At 38.7% G+C, this 15,128-nt stretch overlaps 1 protein-coding gene and 1 long non-coding RNA gene across 3 annotated transcripts in view; one reads left to right on the top strand and one right to left on the bottom strand.

The window, feature by feature from the left end:
- Window positions 1–1,423: 1,423 nt before the first annotated feature.
- Window positions 1,424–10,769, bottom strand: LOC308659532. The gene is made up of 3 exons (XR_014024549.1): window positions 10,400–10,769; window positions 3,378–3,543; window positions 1,424–2,074 (listed from the first exon to the last, which is right to left on the bottom strand). It is a non-coding gene; the product is annotated as an uncharacterized lncRNA (long non-coding RNA).
- Window positions 4,487–15,128, top strand: part of RCBTB1 (RCC1 and BTB domain containing protein 1) — a 28,394-nt gene continuing 17,752 nt past the window's right edge. The window contains exons 1-3 of one of the 2 annotated variants that reach the window (XM_081313191.1): window positions 4,487–5,355; window positions 9,972–10,144; window positions 13,004–13,188. In XM_081313191.1, coding sequence (XP_081169317.1) covers window positions 13,027–13,188 — 162 coding nt within the window. In that variant the 5' untranslated portion in view covers window positions 4,487–5,355; window positions 9,972–10,144; window positions 13,004–13,026. Of the gene's footprint in view, window positions 5,356–9,971; window positions 10,412–13,003; window positions 13,189–15,128 lie in introns of both variants that reach the window. The other variant, XM_081313190.1, reaches the window with a different exon arrangement.

The raw sequence follows: 15,128 nt of genomic DNA, 5'->3' as shown, positions 1-15,128 counted from the left end.
TTCAGAAGTATTAAAATTGCATTGTGTTTATTTTTTTTTACCTCTCAGTTAACAAAGTAAATTGTTCCTTCAACAGAGGCATCTAAATGTGTTCTTAATTTTGTATATGGGCTTAGGTTTTATAACCAATAAAAAGCTGCTATCAAATGTTATAAATATGGAAGATCTTATTTTGAAAACAGTGAAAATTCATCACTGTTTAGATTGTTGAAGGGTTTCATTTCTTTGAACATGTAGTATTTGAGTTAAAAGATGCCTTCAATGACCTGATACAATCTTTTAAACTTTTTTTAATTAGTAATTGAAGTGAGCATTAGTTTTGCATGCTCATCATAAAGAAAGCTTCATATTTGATCCAGATCTTTGCTCAACGCCTTCTTAAGATTATGAGTCCATTGATGGAAACAAAATATATTATGTGATGATATATTTTTAGATGCATTATAAATTACTTAAGCCTCGGAGTTGATTTTAGAATGACAATAGCAGATACTTTTTCTTAAAAATTTTCTTATATTATTATTGTTTTCATTTTGCCCTACAAGTCAATAAGCTGTGGTAAGATTTAAATTTAACTAAGTTTATCTCAGTGCTTTGCGTGAAGTGGAAGACAGAACCATTGTCTAAACATCACTGCTTGAACAAAAAATAGCATTATTGCAATAATAATGTTTAATAATGTTTGAATCGTTGAATCAGATATTTGTATACCATTCTGTCTTGTCTTAAGACTCTAGGACATAGTTGTCCAACCTTTTGGCTTGCCTGAGCTGCAATGAGTGAAGAGAGGTTGTCTTGGGCTGCATGTAAAATGTACATAGGCAATGTATATAACAACTTTACGAGATAAGTAGTCCTTGACTTACAATAATTGAGCCCAAAATTTATGTTGCTAAGTGAAACATTTAAGTGAGTTTTGCCCAATTATGACCTTTCTTGCCACAGTTGTTAAATGAATCACTGCAGTTATTAGGTTAGTAACATGGTTGTTAAATAAAGTTGCCTTCCCCATTGACTTTGCTTATCAGAAGCTCACAAAAGTTGATTACATCACTCTGGGACACTGCAACCATCATAAATATGAACCAAATGCCAAGTGTCTGAATTCTGGTCACGTGGCCATGGGGATGCTGCAATGGTCATAAGTGTGAAAAATAGTTATAAGTCACTCTTCAGTGCTGTTGTAACTTTGGTCACTAAATGAACTGTTGTAAGTCAAGGACTACCTACAAACAGTATCTATGTAAGTTGTGGGGCCACATTACTAGCTGTCCATGGCCACGACCAGCCTGTGGGTTGGACATGCCTATTCTAGGTAGTTTAGCTCACATAAAACATATAATAAAATTAAGCCCTGATTTTAAAAATGTGCTAATTAAAACAACCATTATGTTACAGATAAATATGAAACCAGCTGTCAGAAAGCTCAAATACACGTCAGAGTAACTGCTTTATCCACTTTGCTAAAACTCAAGAGGGTAGTGCCAGCAACAGAGCAAGCCTGCCTGCAGGCTCCTAGCCTTCTCACCTCACCTCAAATGGGATGGGAACTAGAACATTTCCTCCCAGGAAGAACACACCAGTCTGTTATACTTTATTCAGAAGAGATAGTCCTGAAAGTAAAAATTAAAGCCACAGAGGGTTGGCTTAATACCAGATTAATACACGAAGTTTGACTTGCCAGCATCTTGGAAGATAGACTCAAGATTTAGAAGGATCTTGACAGGCTTGAGCATTTGGGCTTTATCCAAAAAGTTGCAGTTCAGTGATAAGTAAGGTCCTGCATTTAGGTAGGAAAAATCAAATGCACAGATACAGAATAGATAGTACCTACCTCAACAGTAGTAATTGTGAGAGGGATCTATGTGTCCTGGTGGATCACCACTTGAGAAGTATGAGCCAGCAATATGCTGCAGCTGCCAAAAAAGCCAACACAGTTCTAGGCTGCAACAACAGAGGGATAGCATCAACATCATAGGAAGTGATAATACCTCTTTATACTGCACTGGTAAGGCCACATTTGGAAAACTGTGTCCAGTTCTGGTCATCATGATTCAAAAAAGATGCTGAGGCCCTACAATGCAGAAAAGAAGACCACTGAGAACGGTATTTAAAATAATCTAGCTGCACCACAAGACTGGAAAAAGATGAGGTATATGTGGACCTAAAAATACAACTTCTAAGAACAATCCCCTCAGCTAAGAAAAGTGACAGTAGCGGCCAAAGAATTTTGTGTTTAGTGAGCTGCTACCTTTTCAACATTGGTTCCTTTTGAGGTACTAACCCGGGTCTTTCTTGTGAAAGGTGGGGAAAAGGCTGTGGACCCAACTTGGAAAAGAATTGGCTGGTTTTCTTTATGGAGGGAATGTGATTGGTTTATGTATGTTGTGAGGAGCTCAACAAAAATTAAACACATTAGACCTGAAGGAAAAAAGAAGTATGGTGGCTTAATGACACTGGAGATGATCTCTCTCTGCTCCAGCGGTTTGAGTCCTAGCATTGTGTGTAAGAGTGAAGCCCCACCACTCACCTCAGCGTCTGCCCATCTAGCAGTTCAAAAGCGTAGATAAATAGGTACACTTCAGTGGGGAGACAACCTGGCACTTCGTGTCGACAGTTAGCACTGGCACTGGACCTTTACGGCTGTGACACCCATTTGTGAGGCAAATTTGGTAGAGGGAGAAGGCCTCGGATGCTGCTGCAAAAAAACTCATCTTTCTTGCACTGAGTGGCTCTCTTTCCTGTGACGCATCTTAGGAAGTGCACAAGCATGTACCAAACATAGCTAGTAAACAGGCAGCCAAACTACTATTATGCATTAAGCATTGTAGTCTCTTGGCTAATGTAACATCACCATAGGTAAAGGTAAAGGTTCCCCCGCACATGCGTGCTAGTCGTTTCCGACTCTAGGGGCCAGTGCTCATCTCCATTTCAAAGCCAAAGAGCCAGCACTTGTCCAAGGACGTCTCCGTGGTCAGGTGCCCGGCATGACTAGATGCCAAAGGTGCACGGAACGCTGTTACCTTCCCACCGTAGTGGTCTCTATTTTTCTACTTGCATTTTTACATGCTTTCGAACTGCTAGGTTGGCAGAAGCTGGGACGAGTAACAGGTGCTCACTCTGTTACTCGGCACTTGGGATTTGACCCGCCAAACTGCCAACCTTCTGATCGACAAGCTCAGCGTCCTAACCCACTGAGCCACCGCGTCCCTTAACATCACCATACACACACACAAAAAACCTCCACGAAGGAATAGGTATGAAATCAACATGGTTGCTGATCTAACTGAGCTCTATTGAAATCACTAGAAGATACAGAACAAGTTTTCTTACATTTGCTCTAATTTTAAAATATGCTGATATAAAGTAAAAATCACCTTCAAGATGAGAGTTCTGGTGACATATGTAGATATAGCCCATTAAATTTTCTTGAGATGTAGAGTTTGTCATCAACATTTGAGTTTAGTTTTGTTTATAGTGTAGTCCATTAAACTTTCTATTTCAGTTATTTAGAAGTTTACGAAAATCAGTAAGCATGAAGGACTGTGGAAAGATAGAAAAGACAATTTAATATAAGAAGAAACTGAATTGATGGTCTCTGAAATTGTAGGTATCAACCTCCCCCCAGACAGATCTCCATCAGAGTAATTGCCTTTACAGTATCAAGGCTTAGACCCGCAGCTTTAAATGTTCGCTTTATTAGCCCCCATTCCCACCCCAGTGTTTTCACAACAGTTATGTTCTTAAAGGGAAATGACTCCTTTTCAAAATGATTCTCTGTTTAAAACACGAGATAATAGCCAGAATATTTTAAACAGCAAATTGCTTTCTTTTACTTGAATCCTCTCTGGAATATTCTGAGCAAAAGGAAGAAAATGGGGCAAGAATGACAAGTGAGTAGCCTTCCCGTTTGGTTGGGGAGAGGGAATGAGCTTTTTTAACTGTTGAGATTTTTGAATGTTATAGTAACAATCCATATGTCCCAAAGAAAGTGGTATTTGCATTGGTAAATTTGAATTTGTCACAAGTGTTGCAGTTATCAGTTTATATCTATTATATCTATCATACAATACCACAGACTATGAATCAAAGTGTTAAAAGCGAATTAGTCTCTGTGAAAACATAGTGGTCTGTGAAATGGGCAAACAGAGAAACATTTTTATGAACAAGTTATGATATTAATATGGTATACTAATAAAAAAGGCACTTTAAATCCAAATAATGTGGAATTGCAAGTAGATAAGACTGAATAAAACTCTGGGCAGTATGTTCATGAGCTGTATGGGCAATACTGAGCTTCTTAATGTGCTGCTGTTTGGGAACTAGAGAGCAGAAGGAGACGATTGCAGCAAGGAAACTGTTCAGTTACCTTTCCTCTTCGCTCATTACTCAATTGGCAACTTTTGTACAATGCAGGAGTGAGCCACAATTCTAATTTTTTAAAAAAAAAAAATACTAGCAGGCATTCTGCAGGATTTCACACAAGAACAGAAAGCTCTTCTGAGATCTGATTATGAGATTTTGGCTGCAAAGTTTTAAATAAGTTATTTAAAAGTGAGACTCAACAGACTCCTTATCTAACGTAGCATCCAAAGTTAATCTGTTTTCTGTTATAGAAACTGAAATGTTTCTTGTCTTCTACATCATCTACTTCTCAAGGCTGGATGCTCAGGTACAATAGGTAATAGAGTTCTTATCTCTTAAAAAATTAGGGCTGCTTCATTGTCTGCATGTTTTCAACTATGAATCCAACCTGTTACGAAAGCGAGATTGTGGAAAGAACAAAGTTGGGGAAGGATAGTCAAAATCTGAAGTAAAGAGGAGCAGACAGTGCACAAATGTATGGATGGAATTTAAAAATAACCCAACCGATTCCAAGCTAGGAATTATACAATAACAGAGTCTGGAAGTGACCTTGGAGGTCTTCTGCTTCAACCCCCTGCTCAAGCAGGAGACCCCATAACTTTTTGGACCAAGGGCTGTCCAATCCCTTAGAAGCTTCCAATGATGGCAAGCCGTTCCATTGGTTAATTGTTCTCGCTGTCAGGAAATTTCTCCTTAGTTTAAGGTTGGATCTCTCTGATAATTTTTCATCAGTTACTTCTTGCCTTACTTTCAGGTGCTTTCAATTCAGTCAGTGGACTGAAGCACAGTGCAGAAATGAAAATTAGTCTGACATCTGCCCTAGTAGATAATATTTCCACCAGCTCCTCTTACTGTACAGTGCAAAAGACTGCTACCTACTCTTAAGAGAACTGCTTGTAATAGTGGCGACTGTGACTGTTGGTCTCTGCAAACAGAACCAGATAGACCTGTGCTCTGATCCAGCATCATTCTTGTTTTTATGGAGTAAAGGTAAGATATAAATATAATGTGTTATGAGTTAGGTAAAGGAAACAGATCATAATGTCCAATGGGTCTAGTTTTCTTTACTTAAACTACGAGACCATTCTGAACAATCCAAAATGTTAAGACAGAGTTTTTACTATTTTTTTCTGCCTTCTAGTGGAGATTTGCAGCCCAGATTTGGTAGCTGCATTCAGTTGAAGAATGCAAACTAGTGTATTACAATAATTTTTAGTTCTTAGATCTGAGTTTTAAAATGCTAAAAGACACTTTATTAAAGTGATTGCAATGTTTGACTGCAAGAAGTTGCAATAATTCTATAAGCTTGCAAACCAATTATTGGTTATGATCAACTACTGAATCTCAGTGAAGACAATGAGTAAACACTGAAAAATATTTATAAATTTATTAAATTAATCACATTATATAGTAGGATTTTCCTTTGAATAATAACTTATTGAAGGACAAAATATTGCTTTCTATTTTTATAAACCTTTGTTTCTTCAACCAAATGTGATAATTTACACTTTGTAACTTCCTCTAAGTTGAATCCTAAATACAAAGATTTGAAACGCAATATTAAAAAGTAGAATTGTTTTAGTAATTCCTTTCTTAGAAAGATATACTGGAACAGCATATGGAACACTTCACTTCTTGAAACTTTATTTTTCCATCCATTTACTCAAGAAACCTGGGGCATATTCTGGAGAAAATTCCCTCTTTCTTTGCTGTTCTGCTGGGAAAATTAGTTCAATTTTATCTAAACAGCAAATGTGTATAATACTAATGTAAACTTTAGTGATCTCTTGGATTATGTTTCCTGCAGAAAAAACCTGTCACATAATGAACTACAAATGTGCTGCCGATAGTTTCTGATTAAGACTGACAACAGAACCTGAGAAAATAAAATCTCAACTCATTTACTAATCTCAGGAAAGTAATGCACTGATTGATATACCATGCCTATTTTTAGTAAATCAAGTATTGATCATGGGAAATTATGATTTCATTTAAAAGTTTTCCATTAATTTGTGTTGACAAGACAATAAAATTACAAGTCCTGGGTAGGTCAACCAGTGCTTAAACAATCTTAGCAACTGTGAAATAAATGGCTTTGCATCAGCCTGCCAGGAGGGCTGAGTAAAGTCCTTCTGGGTTTTGCCCTGGAGCTCCTGCTGCTCCATGTCATGGCAAAGATGAGACTGCAAAAGTGGGCTTGTTGCTCTGAGGATTCATCAAACCTAGAAGGGATAGACAAATCCAAAGAAAGACTCGGGCTTCAAATATCTTAAAATAATCATGGTAGCCCAAAGCTATCCATGTTAGATTCAACATAAATGAGCTCTTAGATTTACATACCAGGAATTAAAAACAGGTATAAAGAGGACATAAACCTGATTTGGGAGCAGAACAGGCAAAAAGGACTTAAGCATTTACTACAATGGATAAGAAACTGAAATGAGCTAGCAGAATCTTAAGATACATTACAAAAAAATATCCAGATCATAGGAACTTTTGTTTTGTTTTCTTCTGTATTTATCAGGTTTTAGGCACCACAACTTAAGGACACTGTCAACTGAAACATGTTTAGAGGAGAAGAACAACGTGGCTGGGGGATGGGGGTGGTGACCAATCTTTAGAATCTCTAGAACCCCAAACCAATCATAAATCCCAAGAAAACAAAACAAACAATGAGTTAGGCAGAGATGAGAAAAAAGAAAAACCCAAACAATCAGGAGATGCAGGAAACATGCCCACGAACAGGCATAAAAGTCTTAAATGCTTATATACAAATGCTCAAAGCTTGGTAAAAAAACCCGGCAAACTTGAAGCAATAGTACACGGAGGGTATGACATAGTTGACATTACAGAAACCTCGTGGGACGAAACCCATGAATGGAATGGAATGGAATGGACTGATGGATGTATACAAATTGTTCAAAAGAAACAGGTCTACAAAAAGATGGGGAGTTGCACTATATGTAAGAGAACATTACAAATGCACATGATCCAAGATGTATATGGGTCAATATAAAAGAGAAAAAAAAGTGACATTACCATAGGTCAGGGGTAGGTAACCTTGGCTCTTTTATGACTCGTGGACTTCAACTCCCAGAATTCCTGAGCTAGCATGGCTCAGCTTGGAAACCTCTTTCTTTTCCCTCAGCATGGCTGGCTCAAGAATTCTGGGAGTTGAAGTCCACGAGTCATAAAAGAGCCAAGGTTGCCTACCCCTGCCATAGGTATATTACAGGCCACCCAACCAATCAGAAGAAATAGTTGAACTCTTTGCCAACCAGCTAACAAATGTATGTAGGAAGCATACCACAGTAGTAATCGGAGACTTCAACTATCCAGATATCAACTGGGAGACAAACTCTACAGTGAGTGGGAGATCAAACAGATTCCTAACCAACCTAGCCAACAAATTTATCACCCAAAAGGTGGAGGAGAGAACTAGACATAAAGCCATACTGGACTTAATTCTAACTAATAGAGAATAATCGATAGAGGGAATTGAAGTTGCAAGAACCTTGGGCGAAAGTGACCACCTCATACTGGAATTTAATATAATGCAAACACTAGCAATATAAAACAATCCAACCAGTGTCTTGAACTTCAAAAGAGCTGACTTTAACAAACTCAGAGAGAACCTATGAAAAATCCCATGGATGAAAATCCTAAAGGGGAAAGCAACCGAAGAAGTGTGGGAAACTCTGAAAAATGTGATCATAAAAGACCAGACCAGCACAATACCACTGAAAAAGAAAAACAAGAAATTCAAGAAGAAACCAGCATGGCTGCACAAAGATCTCTCTGACAAACTGAAAGACAAAAAAGAAAAAAATGGAAAGAGGGACACATAACTAAGGCCGATTATCAGCAGCCAGCCAGAACATGCAAAGATGATGTCAGGAAAGCAAAGGCTCAGAACGAACAAAGACTTGCAACAGAAACCATGGATAATAAAAAAAAAGTTTCTTCCAACATATTAACAACAAGAAAAAAGTCAAGGAAACTGCCACTAGAGAAGATGGCAAGGAAATAACAGGCAACAGAGAGAAAGCAGAGCTGTTTAACTGATACTTTGCATCAATTTTCACACAAAAAGAAATTATAGCCTAACATATACCCCCCCCAAAAAAAACACTGCAAAAGACAAATTAGAAATAAAATTTAAAATAAGCAAGAAAATGGTAAGGGAACACCTATCCAACCTTGATGCATATAAATCACTGGGACCTGATGGATTACATCCCAGAGTTCTGAAGGAGCTGGCAGATGTTATCTCAGAACCATTGTACCACATCTTTCAAAAATCCTGGAGCACGGGACCTGAGAATTGGAAAAGGGCTGATGTGGTTCCCATCTTCAAGAAAGGGGGGGGGGAAACGGACCCAGGAAACTACAGACCAATCAGTTTAACATCAATACAGATCATGCCAAACCAATCTTATTTCATTCTTCGACAAAGTGACTAAAGAGATCAGTGAAATACTGTGGATGTAGTATACTTAAACTTCAGTAAGGCATTTGATAAAGTAGACCACAACCTACTCCTTGGTAAGCTAGAAAAAGGTGGAATAGACAACATCACCACCAGATGGATCTATAGCTGGCTGGCAAACTGTACTCAACAAGTAGTCCTCAATGGCACTACATCCACATGGAGAGAAGTAAGCAGTGGGGTTCCACAAGGTTCCATCTTAGGCCCACTACTCTTCAATACCTTCATAAATGACTTAGATGAGGAATTGAAGGGGAACTCATCAAATTTGCAGATGACACCAAACTGGCAGGAATAGCCAACACCCCAGAAGACAAACTCAGGATCCAAAAAGATCTTGACAAACTTGAACAATGGGCCCTATCCAACAAATTGAGTTTCAACGTGGAGAAAAGCAAAGTTTTATATTTAGGTAGGAAAAATCAAAGGTACAAGTACAAATTGGGCAAGACCTGGCTTAAACACAGTAACTGTGAGAGGGACCTTGGAGTCCTAGTGGATGATCACTTGACTATGAGCCAGCAGTGTGCAGCAGCAGCCAAAAAACCTAATACAGTCCTGGGTTGTATAAACAGAGGCATAGAATCAAGATCACACGAAGTATTAGTACTGCATTATAAAACCCTAGTAAGACCACACCTAGAATACTGCAGCCAATTTTGGTCACCATACTACAAAAAGATGTTGAGACCTTGGAAAAAGTTCAGAGAAGAGCAACTAAAATGACCAAAGGCCTGGAGACTAAAACATATGAAGAACGGCTGCGGGACTTGGGTTTGGCTAGCTAGTCTAAAGAAAAGAATAGAGAAGACATGATAGCAGTATTCCAGTATCTGAGGGGGGTCACCAAAGCACCAGAAGGAAAGAAAGGAGAGGGGTCGGGGAGGAGGGAGTGCTACCAGATCTGGGCTGCAAAGTCCCAAGCAACCGCTAGATGGCAGTTATTGTAACAAGGTAACAAAAGCTTCATCTTTTTTGCCCAGCTGGCGTTGTCCGCAATATTGTAGCATAGATTTACTAGTCGTAATGACGACCTACTTTGCTTTTTAAGAAAGGATCAACTAAAACTAAAGAAAGCACGAAACTAACTTCTTCTGCTTCGTCTTTCTCGCTGCAGCGAATCAGAAGAGCGGACGCGGAAAGACGCGCAAGAAGAAAAGACGGCAGCATCGTAAATCTCACGCGTTGCCCGCGGCGCATGCGCTCGTGGCGGGTCATTCCTTTGCTTCTCCGCTTCCTGCTAGCTCCGGGGCAGCTGGGCAAAGTCGGCGTTTGCCAAAACTGCAACAGGTGAGGAGAGGCGTGAGGAGGGGCGGCCGGGCGGGGCTCCGTTTCCTCGTTTGAAAAGGGTGTGGAGCCCCCGCCTTCTTCTTCCCTCCACGTCTCGCGAAGCTGCCCCCTGCCCTGCGCTAAGCTGGTTCCGACGATTTTCTTTCCTGCAAGCAGTCGGGGGAAGGGTGTCTTGAGAAGGACTGGCAGCCCTCGCTCCCCCCCCCCTCGTTTTCCTTCCTACAGAAGGAAAAGGTTGGCTTTCCTTTCTCCTACCTTGTGGCGAATGTAAGTGGAGGAATAACGGGAGTGTCTGGCTCTTGCCTATACAGGGAAAAGGGCGGGGGGCGGAGGCTTGGTTGGCTGCAGTTTGGGAAATAAACCGCACACGCCTCGGGCTCTTCCGGGTTGACTCGGAGTCTTCGGGGTGGGGTGGAAATCTTGGAGCTCCGGGATACGGTCGCCAGCTGGGTTTTCTTAAGAAAAAAAATTCAAGATTTCGCGGTCAACCAAACCTAGGTTCTACACAAAAGAGCCAGATTTTTAAAAAAATCCACAATCAGTTTTGAACTAAATCATTTTTACCTATTTAATACGTACAATATATTGTAAATACTGTATAAAACAACTTACATTTTAAAGTTAAAAAAAACCTTAGAAACCCGGATAGAAAAAAACTGATCTGGATTTAAAAGCCCAGCATTGATAATCCTGCCCGGGAGTCATGAACTGCGAATAGGGTGCGTTCCCTAGACTTTAGGAGGGAGTAGAACATCTGAATCTCTCTCAACTGAGAAAAGATAGCATCGTGGTTAATAGCTTGCTCAGAAATCTAGGGAAGAATGTAATTTGTTTTTATCGTATGTTTCCTGGAACTGCTTTCCTTTATAACCAAGCAAAATATGCTGGGACTTATGTGAGCTGCTGAATGAGAAATTCATTTTGATTCTAGGCCAGAGATCTTCGAAGCACAAACCTTATCATAATACAGTAACTTTCTAAAGGGAAAAAAATTCATACAAAGTTTTTTGTTGATGTGCTGATTTCTTCGTGCATTCTGAGTTAGAAGCATCTCATAATTCATCCCTTAAAATAATTAAATGAGACTTAAACTTTTCCACGGCTCAATTGCTCAATATGCTGATACATTTTATTAATGTTATTCTGCACAATACTTGTAGATTGTGCTGAGAAATTATTTCTGACAGTGCCATTCTTCCTATGTTAAGCGTTCAGAAACCTCTATAGTGTTGGTCCTCTGTTATTTCTAGGTCTTTTATATTCATATTGTATATCTATTTTGTTCTTTGTTTGCAATACGTTTATTGTGATTTATATTAGCACTTTAGATGCTGGAAAGATTCAATAGTGTTCAGAGATTTATCTAGGACTGTAATACCTTTTAGAATGTAGCTTAAAAAAATGCTGTTACCAAGAAAAGGTGAGAATGACACATTGATATGAGTTCCTGTTTGCCTGCAAGTGATGAGAGCAACCTTGCTCTTTTTTCAGATAATTGTACATACCTGCAGCAAATGTAAAGAACAAAATTAAGCCTGCAAATAAATCGGGAAGAAAATAAATTAGTTCAAGATGAATATTAATGGCACTTGCACAGGTGCTTCCTCTGAGAGGGGCATTGTTGTTAATAGGTTCTTTTATTACAGAAGGGTGACTTTGTTGTAAGTCGGGCAAGAAATCTTGACGGGGAAAAATGACCTGATTTAGTATCCCCCATTATCAAACCCCAAACTCTTTCCACCTATTGGGAAAAAGATTGTAACAATCTCTTTTTTAAAAAAAAAAATCTTGGTGCTGTGAAAGAATCCCTGACATTTTTTTGAAGGGGCAGACAGAATAAATGTTTGCTACTTACCAAAATGAATGTCCTAATGTGTATACTTTTTGACAAATTCAACAAGGTGTCATATGTAACATTACAGCACTTTCTCTTGGCAAAATTCCCAGTTATAATCCATTTCCTTCTGTGAGTAGTCTTCAGTGAACCTCTGGTAAGGCAAATGAGGCTGCTTGTTTTCTAGTCTAGATCAAGGTGCTTCAGGAGATGAAGTTAAACGCAAGGGAGATGCCAAGTCAGTGGGATCAGGATAGAAGATACAGTACTTACATTTACACAACAGTATCAAAATTTGGCTCTTGTTCCAGACTTTTTGCCTGACAGTGAGTTTCATGCAATATTCTACCACATCCACTTATTTTGACTAGCGTATACTGTACATTTTTCCCACCAATGGGGATAGATTTAGAGTCATGGGTATTGATAAGTAGTTGAGAGTTACCTTTGTGAATTTATGTACCTGTACTGTAATCACAACAAGGATATTGCACCAATTGATGCAAAATGTGGTAGGCAAAACTTTCCAGGCATGAGATTTTAACTCTAGCAGTGAGCAAAAAAACAAGAGCCCAAAATTTGGCAGAAAGTGACCTGCAGCAGTTTCCAAGGATAGAGATCTCTGTGTCCCTCTTGTAAACTTGGCAGCACTCTCCACTTTTGAGAGCTGCAACTTGGTTTTATTATTTAGATATTTAATACTGTAGATCACATTTTGTATAACTTTTGATGTTGCACATTTTGAATCTTCAGTTTCCTTAAAAAGCAATCCTTTCCTTCTAAATTAAAATAATGATATGCAGTATTTATTTTAGATGTATTCCTTGAATTTCCAGTTTTCATTTTTGTCTTGTAAAAATGGATAGTAAAGCTGCTTATACATTTATTTTAATTATTTTCCCCTCACTCTTTGGACCATGTCTCTAATAACATTTGGGACAGCCCTACGATCAATATGACACCATGAAAGACCGTATCACAGAAATGGATTTTATTCATACTTGATTGATACCCTTCTTTTTCAGAGAATACCATGAAACCATTTTAAATGACAGATAAAATAATATATTCCTCTAGCAAAGTTATGATGGAGGTCGGGAAGTGGCCTATATTTACATTGCTTTCACCTCAAGAAATTTCAACAATTCGAAAAGCATGTGTATTTGGAACATCTGCCAATGAAGCTATATATATTACCCACAGTGATGAGGTAAGTAGCAAATAGTACTTACATAGATGTGTTTTGCCTATAACATTGTTTTGATATCTAGTGGGTAATATAAAAATAGCAAACTTTTGTTTTAAGTTTGCAATAGCATACCTGTACAATTTATCAGTATTTAAAACATAAATCTCAGAGTTTAAAGAAGATGAATATTGCAGTTTCTTTGTTACAGGCTAAAATTAATATTTGTGACCCACCGGGGGGGGGGGGAAACTGAGCATAGAGTACTTTCCACTGAGCAAATATGTTTCTCTTGCCTCAGAAAACAAGGTTTTATAAAATAAGGATTCCCTTCCTACTTTTATTTGCTTTCAAATATCCTCTATGCAATTACAGAACAAAAATGCTGTAACCCCAAAACAAAACCCTTTTTTCCCCAGAAGGCTGCCCTGTGTTCATATCTCTATGAAGGGCTTCATCAGGGAATAGACAATAGGACTCCATTCTGAATCTGAAGCCAAGGGTAATTAGTGCAATGAATTCCTCCCATGAAGTCCAGTCCAGACTGCTGCTCTTTCTTTGCTGCACATCTCCATTTCTGCACTTTTTTTTTACAAAGTACTCTAGCCTGCAGCTAGGACATACCAGGAGGAAATCAAGGTTGGGAAGGCTGTTCTGTGATTTTTACTTTTTAGATTTCCTGTCTGTGTAGTTTGTTTGCATAGATGATCAGTGCCTTGGATTTGCAACTGGTCCAATACATTAGCATCCTGGAAATTAACCTGATGCTTTCTGTCTCTGGCCGTTGGGGGTACCCAAGAATTTCTCATGAAAATAACTGATTTCCTCCCTTTCCATTCAGCAGACGTTCAGCAGGAGACCACAGGATGAAACTGTGGAGTGGGACTAAAAGACACTTGAGTTGAGTTGCTTTCTGCAAAAATCCTAAAGTGTTGATGGTCCCCTAGAAAACTAATGAGGGGCCACTAATGTCAGTGGATTTAAGCTGTGAGCCTCTGTTTAATGCTTGAGTCGTGTGACATTTCTTGTTTAGCAGTGGGATGGGGAGAGAAATAGCTTGTTCTAAGAAGCTTAATCCCAGGCTGATTCATACCATGCATGGAGGGACTATAAAGAAGGAAGCTAGAGTCCATTCAGGTAGACAGTGGGAGGATTGAGAAGCATTGGAAAATTAATGACTTTGCAGAAGATGGAAGGGAAAGGGAGAGAAAGAGACAATCCCAGTTCAAAATATGAATGTTCAGCTGCCTTACTCTTGCATTGCTATGGGAGAGTGGGCCAATGCGCACATCTTTTTCTGTGCTGAAAGGCATCTTTAAATTTTGAGTGATAGGCCAGGTGTTGTATCTGAAAAAAGGAGTGGAACAAAAAAGTAATTGTGACTTAGTTTTATTGAGATATAATAATTCAATATACTTAATGATTTTTAATACAAAAAGAATGTTCTCTTTCACATTAAAGATTACAATTTTTAACACCTTAGGTTATTTCTTTTAAAACAGGTTTGGAGGTTATTGTGGCCAAACCTTCATATTGCATATCCTTATTGTCCGCCACTGCATTTGATGTCAGCACTTCAAGGTAGCCAAGTCAGGAAACAGTCTGCTCAAGAGTGATCAGTCTCTACTTTATTAAGATAGGCAATAGCAACAGAATCTTGAAAAGCCTCATTGTGTTTGCTTTTCCCTCCCTCTGATACCCAAAGGAGTTAAGGCTAAGTCAGCTTAAGTTTCTTTTCAAGCTTTCTCTTTCTTTTTTGGGCTTGAAGCATGTTGTTGACTCTTGCATTGCTTCTCCAAGGTCATCTACACCTGACAAGAGCAAGTTACTTTACATGTTAGACTACAAATCACAAAGATACACTTCTGTCCTCTAACAAAAGGACATGTCTGTACGGGGACTGTTATTACTGTCTGCATCAGGTGTTAAATAAAATATATTTTGGTCACTCCCCCATATATTAA

Source organism: Vipera berus (genome assembly GCF_964194415.1).
Source record: "Vipera berus genome assembly, chromosome: 1".
NCBI lineage: Eukaryota > Metazoa > Chordata > Lepidosauria > Squamata > Viperidae > Vipera > Vipera berus.
Note: the sequence above shows the minus strand (reverse complement) of the source record. Positions and strands in the feature narration are given on the sequence as shown.